Source organism: Chelon labrosus (assembly GCF_963514085.1).
Source record: "Chelon labrosus genome assembly, chromosome: 23".
Taxonomy (NCBI): domain Eukaryota; kingdom Metazoa; phylum Chordata; class Actinopteri; order Mugiliformes; family Mugilidae; genus Chelon; species Chelon labrosus.
The window spans coordinates 19,395,184-19,413,394 of NC_140356.1; the positions used below are offsets into that span (position 1 = coordinate 19,395,184).

Genomic DNA, 18,211 nt, shown 5'->3' on the forward strand with positions numbered 1-18,211 from the left:
ACTACACGCAGAAAACCAAAAGTATATTTGGATAAAGTCAGTCATCTTGGAAGACACACCATAACTTTTAGACACTTGCACAAACACACACACCGTAGAAGTGAAACTAGGCCTGAAATTAATTATTTTTTTCACTTATCAGTATATTTATGATACATTTCTTCTATAAAATGTCAGAAAAATGCTCATTAGAATTCCCTTAAGTCATCAGTAACCTCCGGCTGGTTTGCTTGAGTGCCTGAATGCTAAGTGTATTTAGCTCCCTTGTGGTTAATTTTTGGAGTTTGTGCAAGAAACCAATTGTCAGAGTTGAAATTTTCTGTCAAGTGAATGATTTAATTCATCAACAGTTGGGAGTAAAACCAAAAAAGTTCTCTGAGACATTAAAGCTTGTCGTCAGCGTGCAATACGCTCGAGCTAGTTAGCTGTTAGCAGGCAGAAATAGGAGCCTAAAACACTGTACTATGTGTGTATGTTTAAAGTGTCTATATAAGGGTGGTGACAAAGGAAAAGCTACGTTGTTCGTAGTTCAAGGTTTTAGGCAGATTTTTGACATACATTTAGCATAGACGTAGCATTTAGCCTGGTTTGTTGTTACCATCAATATCACCTAAAACACATGTGAAGTTGACAGGAATCCAGTCTGAAGTCGTAGCTCTGTCATTCCACAAACTGTGCAAAAGATATTTCACTCCGGATCCAGTGGTGATCGGACAACTACTAAAAAATAAATTAGCTTTGAATCCAAAATAAAAAGCTGAAGCAAGGGCAACTGGACTTGTAGGGTTTCTTGAAGACGCTTCATCCAAGACTGGTGGAGAAGTTTGGGGTTTAAATAGGGACATCTGTACATGCTGCCCATCACCAAATTGGAAAACCCCAAGAAGCTTCGCCCCTGTTTACACCTTGAGACTGGAGTAGGAAGGAAAACCCAGAACAGAATAGTTCCTGGTTGTTAACCGAATCTAGACGTGTTCGCTTCTGATGAGCAACACCAACAAATGTTCCGTTAAAACCCCATCTCAAGACTTGGGTGAATGTCTTCAAGACACTCTCTAAGTCCAGTTGTCCTTGCTTTCGCTCCATTTGGGGTTATACCATGACCTGGATGACTGAGAACCTTTACACATTAGCTCTAAATGTTTCCCTGATGGCCCTGAAGTGCTTTTATAGCACAAACTAATGAGGGAAACCTTGCTCCTCTGGTGTGGTGAGTGTCCGTGTCATTGAGTGGTCTTCATTTGCAGTAAACCGGTCTTTCATGAGTCTTGTTTTACTGCTCATTGTGTCCTCGGCCCGAGTGCCCTCACCCTCACCCTCACCCTCCGCCTTCTTTCTCCGTCGACAGAGCGTCTTTGTGTCGACTCCCGTCCCGACACCGTTCGTTTCTGCTCGCCGTGCCGAGACGTCACCGAGTGGTGCTACACAGAGTGGAGTGTGTGTCCGGTTCAATAACTGCTGACCCCCCCGCAGACCTTCTTTCATTAGACTAATCCTCGTCTCAAAGGTCGAGTTGTTAGAGGATGTCATCGTGTAATAATGTCCACTCTGAGATTAATGCAGGAGGTTAGTGGTGAAATACAAATCCACTCAGCTTTATTCAGCTCCTCTTGTCGCTGCACAAATGATCTCGCCCCAACTGGACTGGTCTATGACTTCTCTAGATGTTGGACTTTATCTTTATTGTCATTTGGTTTTGGCTCTTTGTTTTGTTAAAGATCAAATGGGCAGCTTTGGAATAATAAAGCACTTTGAATATGTCTTTACGAATCCTCCAGATACAGAGTAGGTGACAAAGCGAAGCAATAAGCATCATGAAGTGTTGCTTTATCTCACCAGACCATGAACGACATGATTCCACAAAAGTAGATGGATTATTCCCAATGACAGTATTTAAAAAAACAAACTGCATACAGCATTGAAGCGGTTCTAATCAATATTTTTGTAACAGTTGTCTTTTGTAATGATAACCCTACAGTGAATTATCATCATCATCTATCATTTCAACCACAGCAGGCAGCTGTAATCAGAGGAAAATTGGCTGAAAAAGCTCGTGTACATGTGTTTGTCAGCAGCAAACAGCAGACGGACAAAGTTAGGGATGATGATGGTGAACGTAGGGGAGCATTTAGCGCCTAAAGAGAAGGGTGTTTTCTCATAAGAGATGGTGGAGACCAAAATCAGAGCTAAAAGACAATAAATATTGGAATTACATTCATTGTTCATCTGCTTTTGAGATTTTAGGTGCCGAATTTAGATACCGTTGATGGTAAAATGTGTCCAACATTCACATCATTCCTGGGTGTACTGCTCTGCATTCCTAGAGTCTGAGGGATTAACCTTCTGAAAGATATTTCCACCTTTAATGTAGTTATGATGACGGTGGTGGAGAAAAATGTCTAAAACTCAGTACAGGTTTCCCAGAGTATGCATGAAAACGAAAGTCGTTCTTCATGAGTTCCCTAGTTCAGTCAGCTTTATCATAAAGAGTTATTCAAGATGATGTAACAGTATTCATATACAGTATATTTGACTAATAGAGGCCTTGTTCAGACCTGGTTATTAGACTGATCCGGTGTCAGTCCACATGTGGAGGTGGTCTGGGACACATGTGACCTCCTTCCTTTGGTAGTGTGAACACACAATGAGTCCTGGGTCACATTAAAGACCACCTACTCAACAGGGCTGATCTGTGGAAGAGGAGTTTAACTCATTCATTCAACCACTGTTAGAAATGATCACAATAATAAGTGATGTCTGTTCGTTTACCAATCAGATAATTACATTTGAATTATAATCTGAGTTTAGAACTAAGGACAGGATGGAGATCTGAAGATATGTGCTTGCTTTCCTTGTGTGAGAGGGAGACTTGATTCCAAATTCCAAAATATGTGTCATCTGCCCAAGTCATGACACACACACAGCAAACAGCTGTTCGTGGTTCTGAAACAGCGGTAGGTAGAGATCCATTAGGGACGGCAGCTGTTGTGACTGTTGAACAAATAATGCTGGTATTTATTTGCGTATAGAGGGTGAAACTGAGATTGTAAGTATTTTTAACGGGTTGCTTGTGATTTAAATAACCAAGTCTGAGCGGCTAAACCGTGTAAACATGTCAAGAGTCTGGAACCAAATATTTAAGATTTTGAAAGTCTTGTTTTCTGGACTAACTTTAGAACCTTGGTCCAGAATCGGTTGGGTTTCGATCTGGTGACTATGAATGTGATTTACTGTATAGGCTGCTGTTGTCCTGTTAATGCCTGTATTATGTCTATATGTGTGAATTGTTCTTGCACAAAACCAGATCTATGAGACAACGCAGATCGTAGCTTTGTCTAAAGCCTCTAATATTTCCTTTGTCCCGTGAGCCGCCCATCAGACTCTGTATCTCTGCAGAACAAATCATGGTTCTGGACTCTGGGGCCGGTGGAGGAGATTGTGTGTGTGTGTGTGTGTGTGTGTGTGTGTGTGCGCACTGGTGATAAATGAAGTACAGCGGCTGTGCGTGTCCAATCCTCTTTGGTCTTTTAGTTTTATGCTTACTTTGTCTCAGCCATGCTCTTCTTCGGGCTCCTTCATTACCACCAATAAGAACTCAATTTCCCCAAGGCTCTGCCAATCATGGCGCTCATATCCCCTCCAGGCCTGGCCAATCAGATTCATTGTTCCTCCAGGTCTGAAGTCATGAATGGCTAATGATGCCCGGCAGTGGGCATGAATGTAAATGAGACCACTGTGAGCCTTCTTTCTAAACCAGAGACGGTTCTCTTCATATCTTCTAGTGTCCAGAGTTTGCAGCAAACTAACAGGAATGAAGATGAAGTGGGGGAAGACGTGGTGCCTTATGACAGTGCAGGTATCCACCCAGCTGCAAGCAAATGTCTGCGGTGTTTAGTAAATCATATAGACTGAAGAAATAGTCATGGTACAGGTGCAGGCATGTTCTAATCTGGAGAGAAAATCTGCAAAAATTTCTTTGTATTCACTTGTGGTTATGAGGAACTACAGACAGTTGGAAGCTTTTTATCCCAACCTAGTCATGGCTCATTGCTGGCTCCTTGATGATTACAGATTTTTGCAGAAGGCCAAACTACAGGTGCAATTTGAAAAAGCATGCCTTGCAACCCAAGTCATTTGTCAAACATCTAAACTACCTGCCACTGACCTGTCACAATCAGAATCTTCTGATCTTTGTAGAGTTTTGCTGCACCTCTAGTTGTTTTGCAGTTTACCACATCCGCTGGTTGCTTAGGATCAGATCAGATGGTTTTGTCCAGTTTTCTCTAGACTTCCTTCCTCTCAACATGTCTGGAAAGGTTCTCAGTCATCCAGGTCATGGCATATCCACTGCAATAAGGACAACTGGACTTGTAGAGTCTCTTGAAGACGGTTCGGCCAAGTCTTGAGCTCTAAAAGAGTGGTGGGGAGTCGGGGTTATATACAGGAACATCTGTCCCCAGGAACTTTAAACCCTGTCTATGGCCGACAATGGGTCTTTACATTCATAGGAGAAAGAAAACAGGATAAAAACTCCAACTACAGGTGAGTATCTGGTCATTAACAGACTCTAGTTATTTGAGTTTCTGATGGATAACACTCACAGATGTTCCTCTTTAAACCCCAACCCTCCAACAGTCTTTTAGAAATGAAGACTTGGATGAAAACTCTTCAGAGAGAATATTCCTCTCTCAACTATTTTTAGTACTATTTGATAAAAAACAGTGGGCCCTAGTAATCCTTCCATTACTAGATTTCCACTGGTCGTTCAGTTTTGGCAGCATTGCTTTGTTTTATCGGAAAAGAGAGGACATTTTTCTTGGGAATGGATCGTGTGGTGCTTCTCCGGGAATGAAATGTTTTTTACCTGTGTGCATTTCAACGGTAATGGAAACCAGACTTTTCTTGGGTAAAATATTAGCGCCAGACCCAGATCCTGTTCAGGACAAAGCCAGTGAGTCAGAGAGACGAGCAGACAGACCGAGCCACAGATGGAGCATTAGATCTGGTTGGTTCGTCCCTCGGGACCTTCTGTGTCAGAAAACCGGTTCTGTTTGAACTCGTTGTAAAGACAGACGGAGAGAAACGGTGTGAATTGTGAAGAGAAGCTAGAAAGAGAAAAGCTTCGAGAGGTTAAGATGGAGAGAGAGAGAATCAGTCAGCCTTTATTCCCCTGGCTGGAGCTTCGGCAGACATTCCTGGGTTTAGTTTCACTCAAAACTTTTTAGCAGGAGGGGTCAGCGCGCGAGACTTCTACAAAGTATGCACTCTGGATTTTAATGAGTCACTCCACCCTGTGTGTGTGTGTTAAAGCAGGTCTTAGATTTCCATCGCTTCATTTGCATTTTATTCCCATTGTTGGTAATTCAAGTTTGCTATCAAGTGTATCTTCCTTGTGGGTACCAGAGTCATCTCAGGCACAGAGATTTAAAGACACTGAATGCGTTAGTCCCCAAATATAGCCCGAAAATGTCAAACCAGGTGGATTAAGACGAGTCTCAGACGGAGATAAGTGAGTCTGGAGCTTCTATACAGGTGTACTGCAAAAAAATATCCTAGCTTTCTCGGTAGGGATGCAACAAACGATTATTTTCAGCAATTATTCGTTAACAAATAATGCCAGAAAATGGTGCTTAAGGCTTCTCTATGTGAATTTTGACCAAACATTGAGATTTTAGTGCCTTTGAGCTCATTGTTTTGGTTTCAAACTGCAGTAATTAGCATAGTTTTTGGTTGTTTTTACTAAAAAGCTCTTTAAAAGACCAAAAACAGAGCAAAAAATGGAATAGAGGAAGATATTTACTATATTATCTTAGAAGGTGTCGGCTGCCTGTGACGCAAGGTTGCTATCAAATCCTCACATCATATATTACCACCTTGCTTAGATGAGATATTTGCTTTTAAACAAAAACTGCTCAGTTTGACACAAGCCGGTGATCTCAGTCAGCCGTTAATGAACCGTTAATTTGCCTCAGGAGCTGGTGGAGACCAAAATCAGAGCTAGAAGAAAGTAAACGTTAGTCAGGTTGACCCAAACACCACTTTATCAGCAATAGTTTTGCTTTTTAACGTGTTTTTGGAGAATATAACGCTTCATAGTCCCTATAGATTTCTTTGCTCAGCTCATTTTGTTTCCACGACACTCAAGGAACGTATTTGCTGTTTTTTCTTATAAGATGTCAGCGTCTGGTTTCTTCTGCAGTCCTATGCCCAAAAAAACATCAACAACACAAGATGCTATCAAAGATTTAAGTCATAAATCATCACCAGGTTTACAGGAGATGTTTACTTTAAAACCCAACCTGCTCAGCGTGATCACGGTCAAGCGTCCAGTCATTAGTGAATCAGTAATTTGCCTCAGGAGCTGGTGGAGACCAAAATCACAGCTAAAAGAGAGTAAAAGTTGGACTTGGATTCATCAGGTTGACCCAAACAACACTTCATCAGCTATAGTTTTGTTTTTTAACATGTTTTTGGAGAACGTAACGCATTGTTTGCCCAGCTCATTGACGTTAGCATGGTTTCAATCCCATCCCATTACCGACACTTTGACATTGACCCAATGGCCCATGTGTGGCTTTCAGAGGTGGCTCATCATCTCAATCATGATCTTGTTTCTTTACAATAATTATCCCAACGCCTCGAAGTTAATGTGGTAATAATTTAATTATAATTTCACTTTAAACGCTAAAGAAAAGTTCCCGGTCTTACCTGGGGTTTCACCTCATACACAAGTAAACATGTGAAAGTCAAACTGTTGCACAAAACATCATAAGAGCAGGATCAGCGGCGCACGCACACCTTTGACACCCCGTTTATTCCCGAGCTGACAAGAGTCGGGCTTAAAGAAGCAAACGCAAGAGGATGAAAGAAAGAAAAACACAGCATTGAGAAAAGAAAAGGGGCAAGATGGCTGGCGGAGCAGAGAGGCAGCTCCGAGCTGGAAGGAGGCTGAGAGGAGGTTCCTTTGATGTGGCAGATGCATGCATCCAGAACAGGCGCTGCGAGGGAGACAGAGATGAGAGGAGGTGAATATACCTGCCTTTCTCACAAGAGATATGAAATTTAATGAGAGAGGAGGCCACGCGACGGGGGAAACACAAAGGGCAGGTTAACACGGAAAGTGAACGGTGTCAGGAACGGCGAGGTGTAGGTGTTGACCCTCAGCTTCACTAACAAGCACGATTTAAAGGCTTCCAGGCAGAAAGGAACTGGTTTGTGTAGATAAGTGTGTGATTTAACTCTGCAGCGCTAGAGGAGTGTAGTCGGCCGGTGGCTCCATAGACCAGTGGGGATGCTTTCACTTACATTTTATTTTTGAGATAAGTGGAGATTCAGCTTATCTCAAAATTGACTTTTGACCCAACGTTGAGGTTTTAGTGCCTTTTAGCTCTTTGTTTTGGTTTAATAACACAATTAAGTGATGAGCACAGGATTGGAGTTTTTAGTTTGGAGTTTTCCTTTCTTCTCTGGGCTTTTATGGCACAAATGTCAGAACAATTAATATTTCAAGCTTCCATATTTTAGTAAATGCACACTTTACGTCTACTAGGTGGTGGTAGTGTTTCTGTCTGGTGTATTTATTCAGTTTTCAGGTTTCTGCTCTTTCCCGATTGCCGGACACCAAAAGAAAGTTGTGCACCTTGGTGGAAACCATCTTTACCTGATCTGTCTTTCAACCTTGTTAACATTTTAGCTTGGAAAAGGTTCAAAAATGGATGTTTCTAGAGGCTCACAAGCAGTGAGCGGCGGGAAACGGAAAGAGAGTCAAACATTGGCAGTTATCACCGTTAGTAAGAGGTTGACTGCAGTAGCTTCTTCTTAAAGAGACAGATATTGAACAGCGACTACTTCCTGAAGTGTCCACAGATCTATGATTGGATTGTTAACAGCAGCTACAAGCTCCAAAAGTTTTTACGTTAGTGTGTGTTGTCCCAGCAGAAAAATATCAAACTATTAGATGAAAAATGGCAAAAACAAACAAAAAAACCAGTCACCCGTCCACCAGTCTGCAGCACTAAACTTGTTTTCTCGTCTTTTAAAGTTAGAGCTCATCAAATGAGACGTTGAGGAAGCCCGTATCGTGTCTGATTGCGCCGCTTCCTGTAGAAAACGTTTAAATTGATTGAACTGTTTCCCCTAATGGTGCGTTCATGTGCTGTTGATTTGGGAAAATTTTACGATTTAAGGCTCAGAGGTGTTGAAATCAACGGATATTCAGATTAAAAAAAAAAAAAAAAAGAAGAATCCTCTCCTGCCTTAATGTGTTTTCAGATGTCTGCATACGTCCTCCTAACGACTACTTCCACACTAATACTTTCTGAAACTCTGCATTGCAGCCGCTCAAGCACCTGACTGTTGGTATCTGGTGGACGGGTAATTTAGGCGAGCAGGTGGGCGCAGAGATAAGTCTTTTCTCACTAATAAATCCCTTTTTGCAACGGAGCGAACTGAGGCGAATTCAATTTGCAGAGAGCAGAAACACTGAGGGATGCACCAGTCAATTGACTCACCGGTCAGAATGATCTGATAGCGGCCGCTTGATGCCCGATCACGGGAGCGGACGTAAATGAGCGTGAAGTGATTTAGTGGACGTTCAGCGTTAACGTTTAACGGAGCTAAACGGCGAGTTTGGAGCTGGCCGTTGAGTTGTTTGTGCAGGAAGACGTTGCTGCAGCGAGTTTGATGTTACCGAACACAGGGGCCTCGTTTTACAGCCGAGGGGCCACGGCTATGATTAAAAACACTCATCCAGACTAATGGAGGGAGAAACTCGGTATGCTCCACTCAGTCTTTCTCATGCACACATTTACGTCTTTTGTCTTTGCAAATCTAACCTTCGCTCAGCAGGTCTCACGTCCTAACCCTAACCCTAACACCGTTTTGTTATTATTTCTTTAGAGAAAAAGGAGCCAAATTAACGACCAGGGTCTAACTTGTAGAAGATACAACCTGTGCCTGTGCATAAGTAACCTTCTCTTTAGGAGTAAGGTTACTTCCTTGTCCCCAAACTTAACCCTAACCCTAACCCAACTTAGCCTGTGCCTGGTTTCAGTGTATTTCGGGAAAATTTGAAGTAGTATAATGGGTCTAACTTATAGAAGATACAAACTGTGCCTGCGCATGAGTAACCTTCTCTTTAGGAGTACGGTTACTTCCTTGTCCCCAAACTTAACCCTAACCCTAACCTAACCCAACTTAGCCTGTGCCTGGTTTCAGAGTATTTTGGGAAAATTTGAAGTAGTATCTTAGCCTGTGCCTGGTTTCAGAGTATTTCGGGAAAATGTGAAGTAGTATAACAGGTCTAACTTATAGAAGATACAACCTGTGCCTGCGCATAAGTAACCTTCTCTTTAGGAGTACGGTTACTTCCTTGTCCCCAAACCTAACCCTCTCCCTAACCTCCACCAGCTCCTCTGTGTTATATAGCGTCTCTTTCCATGTAAATAAAAGATGTATCCCACAAAATAAACAGTTAAAACTTTAAAAATACCTGCCTCTGCTCTGCGTTGTGCCTTTGCAGATAAAAGAATATGATAAACTATAATAATATGTCGGCAAATAGCAATAAATCAGAGCATTAGAAATAGTCTGACCTCTATTCTCGGACTCAGATCATGATTCATCAGAAGAAGCCTTTTTTGAAAATGTCTTTATATTAATTTAACTTCTTTTTTTTTTTGCTGTGTGTTGTTTATCCACCAGACACGATGGAGCGGTGGTGGGCGTGGCAGTTCGCCTTGGTCACCATGGCGACCGTTTCCCTCGGCGGCTCCGTCGACAAGCCCCTCGAGTTCTCCTCCAACACTCTGATCAACAACGTGGTGGCTGACCCCCGCTCAGGCCGGCTGTACGTCGGCGCCGTCAACGCCCTCTACCAGCTGAGCCCCGACCTGGTGCTGGAGTTCCGCACCGAAACAGGACCCAAGCGGGACAACCGGCAGTGCACGCCGCCCATCACGGAATCCTGCGAGGACGCCGTGGACACCGACAACCACAACAAGCTGCTGCTGGTGCACGGCGCCAAAGACCAGCTGGTGGTGTGCGGCAGCATCTACAGGGGGCTCTGCTCGCTGAGGAACCTGAGCAACGTGGATCAGCTGCTCTACTACAGCGACAACAAGGGCGAGAAGTCGTACGTGGCAAGCGCCGAGGAGAGCGTCTCGGTGGTGGGGGTGATGTCCTACTTCACCAAGGATGAGCAAAACTTCACCGTGTTCCTGGTGAGCAAACACAGTTCACACCGCTTCATATTGTTCCTTTAATTAAAAAAAAAATAAATAAATAAATGATCTCCACCATCTGTGATACTACTTATTTTGTTGAGGAGGGAGAAATTAAATTGTCAGCCGTTTGGGAAATGAGCTCTCTTGTCAGTTATCTTGAAATGTTTTTTCCATTTTATCTCGGCACAAAATGAAGGCGTCAGAGAATCGGGTCTTTAAATGATGGGTTGTGACGTTGTGTTTTCATTCAAAGCACGTGTCCAATCAAATCTGAACGTTTCACCCAGAGTTAGAGGTTTAACTTCTGCCTCAGCTCTGAAACAGAGGTGGAAGATATTGTGGAGTTTCTTGAAGACGTTTCGTCCAAGTCTCCATTTCTACTTGACTGATTGGGTTTAAATAGGAGCCCTACAAGGCTCCAAAATCATCTTTTCTTGATCTGCCTTTTCAACCTTGTTAACATTTTAGCTTGGAAAAGGTTCGTAAATGGACGTTTCTAGAGCCTCACAAGAAGTGAGCGGTAGGAAACAGAAACCTGCCCTGGAGCTCCAGCGAATAATCGTACAAAGAGAGCCGTATCCCAAGGAAAAACTGTCAAACATTCGCAGTTATCGCAGTTAGTAAGAGGTTGACTGCAGTAGCTTCTTTGTAAAGAGAAAGATATTCAACAGGGAATGTCCAGAGATCTATCATTGGATTGTTAACAGCAGCTCCAAGCTCCAAAAGCTTTTACGTTACGATGTCCGCGCTCGTCAGGAGCAGTTTGGGCTTCGTTTTCTTGTCCCAGCAGAAAAATATCAAAGTATCGGATGAAAAATGGCAAAAACAAACAAAAAAATAGTCACTCGTCCACGAGTCTGCAGCACAAAACTTGTTTTCCTGTGTTTTGTGTGAAAAATAAAGTTAGAGCTCATCAAATGAGACGTTGAGGAAGCCGTGAAGCTTGTGTTTGATTGCGGCGTTTCCTTCTAGAAAATTGATTGCACTGTTTTCCCTAATGGTGCGTTCGTGTGCCGTTGATTTGGGAAAACGCGTACCCGAGCCTTAATGTTCCTGCTCAAGTCAAAGCGAGTCAGGTTTTTATTAAGTCGTCGATCGGTGAAGTCAAAATCAAGTCTCAGGTTGTGACTTCCGTCCACGTCTTCAAGTCAAAGGAATTTAACACAAAAACGTGATAGTTCAGACAGCTCTTAGATGTTGGAGATGTTAGGCTCCTTGGTCGTTGAGTCTTTCCTTGCAGGTCGGCTTCGAAGATGTTTTGCCGACATATTGTCATGCACTTTTTGACTGACAGAATCCGCAGTGAAGAGTCCAGACCAGGTTGGTTTAAAAGAAGAGAGTGAGTGCTCTTAAAGCAGAACCTGAACAGATGCTCAACAATCTGGCATCACACCTGCCTGAGGACACTCTGGAGGAAGTTTACAAATTTGCAGAAAAGGTGCATAAGCTAAAAACATCTTCAAGAAGCTCCTCAAGAAGTCCAGATGTTCTTGTTGTATCTTGTTTTGTGGATATTTCTCAGCTCATAGTTCTGTAACCAGTAAGTTTACCAGATGTGTCGCTGCAGGATGCCCTGTTTTCGATTTGATTATTATGACCAATCACAAAACTGTTTGCAAGAACTTGGTGTTGAGGGCTCGTCCTCCTAAGTCAAGGTTAAATGCTGTTACTCCCCGAACTGGAAGGAACACTAGGTGTCGAAGTTAAGTTTCCTGGTCTCTTCCGTCGTAGGTCGGTAAAGGCTACGGCAGCCACGACAGCACCAAGCTGATCTCCACCCGCATCCTGGAGGACCACCGTGACTGGGTGGTCTTCGACAACATCATCGATGCCTCGGCGGTGCAGGCCAACCCCTTCGTCCTGCGCTACCTCCACAATTTCCGTTTCTCCTTCAAGGACGACGGCTTCGTGTACTTCCTGTTCTCCCGGACTCTCGGCGTCCAGGACAACAAGAACTTCACCTTCATCTCCAGGATGTGCGAGAACGATCACCACTATTACTCCTACACGGAGCTGCAGCTCAACTGTAGCACTGGCAACAAGTACAATAAAGCTCAGGTAAGTCTCAAAACCTCAGAAAAACATATTGTTGAATTTGTCATGAATGAATCCTTCTTGACATTGTCTCACCATTGACCCTTGAAGAGCTTTGTATATTGGATTTAACAAGCCCACAAGCCCACAGGCTCTCCACTCTCACTGTACCTCATTCATTGTTGTAATCTCTTTCTCGTTTCCCCAGGCGGGATTTGTAGCGTCAGCAGGGGAAGTGTTGGCTCAGAATATGACAGAATCAGGCCGGTATGGGGACGTCTCAGCCTCTGACAAGGTGCTGTTCGTCACCTTCTCTTCTGATGTGGACCCCTTCCATTCAGCCATGTGTAGGTGTCCATCTGATGTCCCTGATGTTTTAAGTTGGCCTTAGTTGTCTCTTAGGGCGGCACAGTGGTGTGGTGTTATTTATTGGTGATTCTAAATTGGCCGTAGTGTGAATGGTTGTCTGTGTCTCTGTGTAAGCCCTGTGATAGACTGGAGACCCCCCTCCCCAAACATAAAGTTAGACCACGTGAAAAAGTAAAGTTAGCCTGTTTTAGCCAGACTCACAAAACACCAATATCTGGATATTGTATTAAGATATTTAGAGTTTGTAGAGCTGCAACGTTTAGCTCGCAGGGCGTAGAAGAATCTGAGTATGCTAACACGCCACTTGTTTCAACCGATACTGAGAAATAAATACCTCTGCGTCAATTGGATCGTCCTACAACCAATCAGAGAGCTCAGATGACGTGTATGCCTACGTCGCTGTTTCTCTTCTGACAATCAATATAAAGCCCCGCCCCCAAACATTCTGATTGGCCCGGCAGATCTTATTGTCACATTTTGTGAAAATAATAATTAACAATAAGTTTTGTTTTTTCAAGTATAATGCAGTATTATACAGTATAAATAAAAAATAACTTAAAATGTGCTGTTCATGGTTCTGAAACAGCGGTACATAGAGATCCATTAGAGACAACTGCTGTTAAAATAAGTCCACAAATGATGTTTATTTGCATACAGAGCGTAAAACTGAGATCTCAAGTGCTGGCTGGGGGATGCATGTGGAGACGCATTTTAATTAACACCAGGTGTGAAGACAGCTACTTGAAGCTGGACACTTGTGATCAGATTGCCCGGCATAGATGTTAATGGAAACTCTGAACGAGGCCATGGAGTTGTCCTTAGAAGACATGTGTCTTGATTTGTCTTTTGTGCCGGTGTTACTCAATGTTTTTCAGTCCTCATACTGTAAATGATAGGGATCCATGTAATAATCCTTTATATTCACAAGAAAGAAAAAAACCCGCTGTCCCAAACTGTAAATACTGTAAACGATGTGTATTTATCACGTGCATTAGATGAAACAGAGAAAACTAACAGTGTTTTTGCTTCTTCTCGTAGGTATGTATCCTCTGAAGTCTATTAACAACCGACTGGTGGAGATAACAGAAACCTGTTACGGAAGCGACTCGAAGGCCGTCTACTCGCCTTATTCCTCCAAGTCTGAAGAGCTGTGCAAATCCAAAACTCTGGTAAGAAGCGACAGAGGAATCGATGTGTCTTTGTTGATGCTGATGTTTCGCTGGGGATGCTAGTTTCTGTTCTGCTCCGTTAGAATGTGGCCGTGAAGTGTGGAGCCGAGTTCCTTCCCTCGCCGCTGGCCAGCAAGACCGAGTACGCCTTAACCGGCGATCCCGCGTTGGTCCGCAAGTCTCACATGACCGCCGTGGCTGTGGCGGTGGAAATGGAACACGCTGTGGCGTTCGTGGGCACCGCCAACGGAGAGGTAACCGGCCTGCTGTCACTGTTTCCTCCTTTCATCTATTCTCTTAACATACTAATTCAGACATTAAATTCTTGGAGTCTTGGTCTGAAAGACGGAAAGTACAGGAAACCCAACAAACCCAAACTGTGGAGGAAATTTGGTGTGGAGTCTGTTGGCAACTGATTATGGTCCTGCAAAGATCTTCCAATCAAATCGTTTGGGGGGCGGGGCTTAACGTGGTGATGGACAGAAGACTAACGGTGGTCATACACGTCTCTGATTGGTTGTAAAACTATCCAAATGTGTGCGGAGGTATTTCTATCAGCTGAAACATCTAGCTGAAATCCAGATGATGCGTTGCAGGCTCATATCCAGTCTGTCGGTGTTTTATTGAATAAATCCGTGTTGTTTTCTTTCTCCAGGTGCTGAAGGTTCATTTGTCGGCTCAGCCTGACGTGTACGGTCGAGCCGAAGTCACGGGGAACAAGGTCAACAAGAACCTGCTGTTCGACTCCAGCCTCCAGCACATTTACATCACCACCGAGAAAAAGGTCAAAGTCGCTCAGAAGCCAACTGATTGATTATTCCTTCTTTTTTTTATTACTGAATCCATTCCTCTCAGCTTCCATCCATCTAACACGTCCGTGTCGCCGCATGCAGAAGGTCAGCGGCCGTCGTGTGCTTACTTTTTCATTTCATCCATCAGGCGGCGGCGGACTTAATGAGTCTTTCATTTAGTCTCTCTGACTTATTTGACCATTTATTCATTCGTTTGGAATCACACCAACACATCCGTCTACATTAGCGCGCACGAGTCCACTCATTGATTTATTCGCTCGTCCTCTTTCTCTTTGTTTTTACCACCCTCTTCATCCGTCTTTCTTCCCGTCTGTCCTTTCATCTTTTTCGGTCGCCGCTGTTCTCCCCGCAGCCGAGGTGAAATAGACGTTATTGATTTAGAAATGAATTAATTAGAAAGCACTTCAAGAGGGCAATTTGCTTTGATCGAGTCAAGTGACGACACTCGAGCTTGTTCCAGCTGCTCATTTGAATTTATTAGACGACGGCCTCGCCTCGGCGGAGAGGTGAATCACGCCGGCAGGCAGCTGGTTGGAAGAAGAGCTCCACTTAAAATATGCCTGACTTTCCACAAATACTAACAGAGGATCGTGCGATAGACAAATATCTGCTCAGTCCAAGATTTATCAGCTACTTCTACAAATGTTCTTCTTCTGTGGTGTTAAATCAGAGTCCAGTTTGGACATGGTAAAACTTACAGGGAGAGGCTGGGAGTGAAATATTCCTGATGTCAAATAAACGACTCTTCAGAACTTCCCTGAGAATCGTCAAGATTTAAGTTTTATTGAGGGTCAGATCAATCTACAGGTAGTTCTCAGGTAAAGCTATGAGTGAACTGTAAACAGGAAGTGATAATGGTGGATTCGGCTGCTTTTAATGGTGAGAATTTCCCCAAATAAAGACACAGAGAAAGACTTTAGATACACCGATGTCCCCTCAGATTTACTGGAGGAAGATCCAACTCACAAATGTGAACATAGTTTAAGATATTACTGAAATGCTCATGTTAGATTCCTGTGTCTAACCCTAACCCATCATTTTTTAAGTATTAAAGTTCCTTCACAATAAAAGCCTGTGGTGTGAATGCAGATCACAAAGGTCCCGGTCCAAGCCTGCCACCTGAAGACGGACTGCCGCTCCTGTGTCGCTATGAAGGATCCTTACTGTGGCTGGTGTGTCCTGGAGGGAAAGTGAGTCATTAATGAAGCTGTCATGTTTAGCTTTAGCCGTTAGCTCGTCCTCTACAGTGTCTCTGTGTGTGACTCATGTCCATGTTATGTGAACTTTACACTTTGTGAAGTGATTGAGTCTCAGTTTCCAGACGTTTCATTAACATCCATGCTGTGTCCGTGTCAAAGTCCACTCAGGAAATGACCCTTCCGCCTTTCTTGTCTTCGCTATTTCCTTCCTTTCCTCTTTCTTTCCTTCCTTCCTTCCTTCATTTCCTCCTTCCTTCTTTCCTTCCTTCCTTTCCTCTTTCTTTCCTTCCTTTCTTCCTTCCTTCCTTCCTTCCTTCCTTCCTTCCTTCCTTCGTTTCCTCCTTCCTTCTTTCCTTCCTTCCTTTCCTCTTTCTTTCCTTCCTTCCTTCCTTCCTTTCCTCTTTCCTTCCTTCCTTTCCTCTTTCCTACCTTCCTTCCTTCCTTTCCTCTTTCCTACCTTCCTTCGATCCCTCTATCCTTCCTTTCCTCTATCATTCCTTCCTTCCTTCCTTCCTTCCTCCCTTCCTTCCTTTTTCTTTCCTTTTTCTTTCCTTCCTTCCTTCCTTTTTCTTTCCTTTTTCTTTCCTTCCTGCCTTCCTTTTTCCTTCCTTCCTTTTTCCTTCCTTCCTTCCTTCCTTCCCTCCTTCCTTCCTTCCTTTCCTCCTTCCTTCCTTTCCTCTTTCCTTCCTTCCTTTCCTCTTTCTTTCCTTCCTTCCTTCCTTCCTTCCTTTCCTCCTTCCTTCCTTCCTTTCCTCTTTCTTTCCTTCCTTCCTTCCTTTCCTCTTTCCTGCCTTCCTTCCTTCCTTTCCTCTTTCCTGCCTTCCTTCCTTCCTTTCCTCTTTCCTACCTTCCTTCCTTCCCTCTATCCTTCCTTTCCTCTATCATTCCTTCCTTCCTTCCCTCTTTCCTTCCTTCCTTCCTTCCTTCCTTCCTTTTTCTTTCCTTTTTCTTTCCTTCCTTCCTTCCCTCCTTCCTTCCTTCCTTCCTTCCTTCCTTCCATTCGTCTTCCTTCCTTCCTTCCTTCCTTCCTTCCTTCCATTCGTCTTCCTTCCCTCCTCCTCCTCAACAGGGACACATGTGACCTCCTTCCTTTGGTAGTGTGAACACACAATGAGTCCTGGGTCACATTAAAGACCACCTACTCAACAGGGCTGATCTGAGGAAGAGGAGTTTAACTCCTTCATTCAACCACTAGTAGAAATGATCACATGAATAAGTGATGTCTGTTCATTAGTAATGAGAGCTAGAAAATAATCTGAACTAGAATCAACTCAGGAGATGATTCAATACTCTGTGTGTGGTTTTTGTCATAAAATACGTATCAGCATGTGGTTAATTAGTGATGCGACCATGCTGCGTGGAGTTAAGTGTCTTAGTTCTTCAATCCCTGATCTCCTTTTTCACTTTTATTACCACACAGAAAGTTAAAATCTGAGTTTTGTGCAGATTAACATAAAAAAAACAGCGCTGTTCTTGGTTCTGAAACAGCAGTAGGTAGAGATCCATTAGAGACAGCCGCTGTTACAATACTGCATCCCAAATGATGTTGGAGTTTATGTATATACAAAGAAACTGAGATCAGATCTCAAGTGCTGGCTGGGATGCATTTTAATTGCCACCAGGTGTGAACACAGGTACGTTAGACCTAATGGAAGCTTTATTTTGCTAAGAAAATGTGTATATTTATTGTAAACTTTATGTTAAATCAGCTAAAACGTCCTTAAATGTGTGATCTGAGGCTGAGTCATAGCAGAGTTTGGTGTTGGCAGGTGCACCACGAAGAGGGAGTGCAGCAGGTCGACAGAGAAGAACACCTGGCTGTGGTCCCCCAACCAGGAGTGCGTTCAGATCCAGGCCTTCGACCCCCCAAACCTCAGCTGCAAGAAGACACTGCAGGTAGGAGGGAAAGCATGTGAATGAACATGAACGTTTAATCCCCAGAGCCAAGTTCTTCACTTCTCGCTGAGCTCAGCTTAACTCAAACCAGTCAGACCTGAAGCCTTCTTCTTCTTCTCTGTCAGCAGCATTTCAAACGCTCTCGTCACCTCAGCTGCATGGACCTCCAGGGGCCCTCGGGGGGAGGAGGAGGGAGGAGGGTGGTGGGGGTGGGTGTTCTCACAGCAATAAAGAGTTTTTTTGATGCACGGCAGCATTATAATTTACTATTTTTTTTTAATCAGAGCCAGATGTTTGTTTCATCTTTGATTGCGCTGACAGTTCCTGTGAAAACCACGCTGTTAGTTTTCAGGCTGATTCAGCACAGAAAATACGCTTCGGTGGTGGAAATGTCGCATCACATCCAGAAATATGTGTGACAATGTTCTCAGTCACACGGGTCATTGTTTGTCGAAAAAGCGTTTAAAAAAGGAAACTGGGCTTGGATGAAACGTCTTCTCAAAAAACTC

General features: G+C 43.6%; 1 protein-coding gene across 4 annotated transcripts in view; it reads left to right on the plus strand.

Moving 5' to 3' along the window:
- Window positions 1–18,211, plus strand: part of LOC311508641 (plexin-B2-like) — a 175,998-nt gene that overhangs the window by 119,846 nt on the left and 37,941 nt on the right. For 3 of the 4 annotated variants that reach the window (XM_084573508.1, XM_084573510.1, XM_084573509.1), the window contains 8 exons: window positions 9,703–10,220; window positions 11,955–12,281; window positions 12,466–12,604; window positions 13,665–13,795; window positions 13,879–14,049; window positions 14,451–14,579; window positions 15,697–15,797; window positions 17,576–17,702. In XM_084573508.1, coding sequence (XP_084429634.1) covers window positions 9,708–10,220; window positions 11,955–12,281; window positions 12,466–12,604; window positions 13,665–13,795; window positions 13,879–14,049; window positions 14,451–14,579; window positions 15,697–15,797; window positions 17,576–17,702 — 1,638 coding nt within the window. In that variant the 5' untranslated portion in view covers window positions 9,703–9,707. Of the gene's footprint in view, window positions 1–9,544; window positions 10,221–11,954; window positions 12,282–12,465; window positions 12,605–13,664; window positions 13,796–13,878; window positions 14,050–14,450; window positions 14,580–15,696; window positions 15,798–17,575; window positions 17,703–18,211 lie in introns of those variants that run through there. The other variant, XM_084573511.1, reaches the window with a different exon arrangement.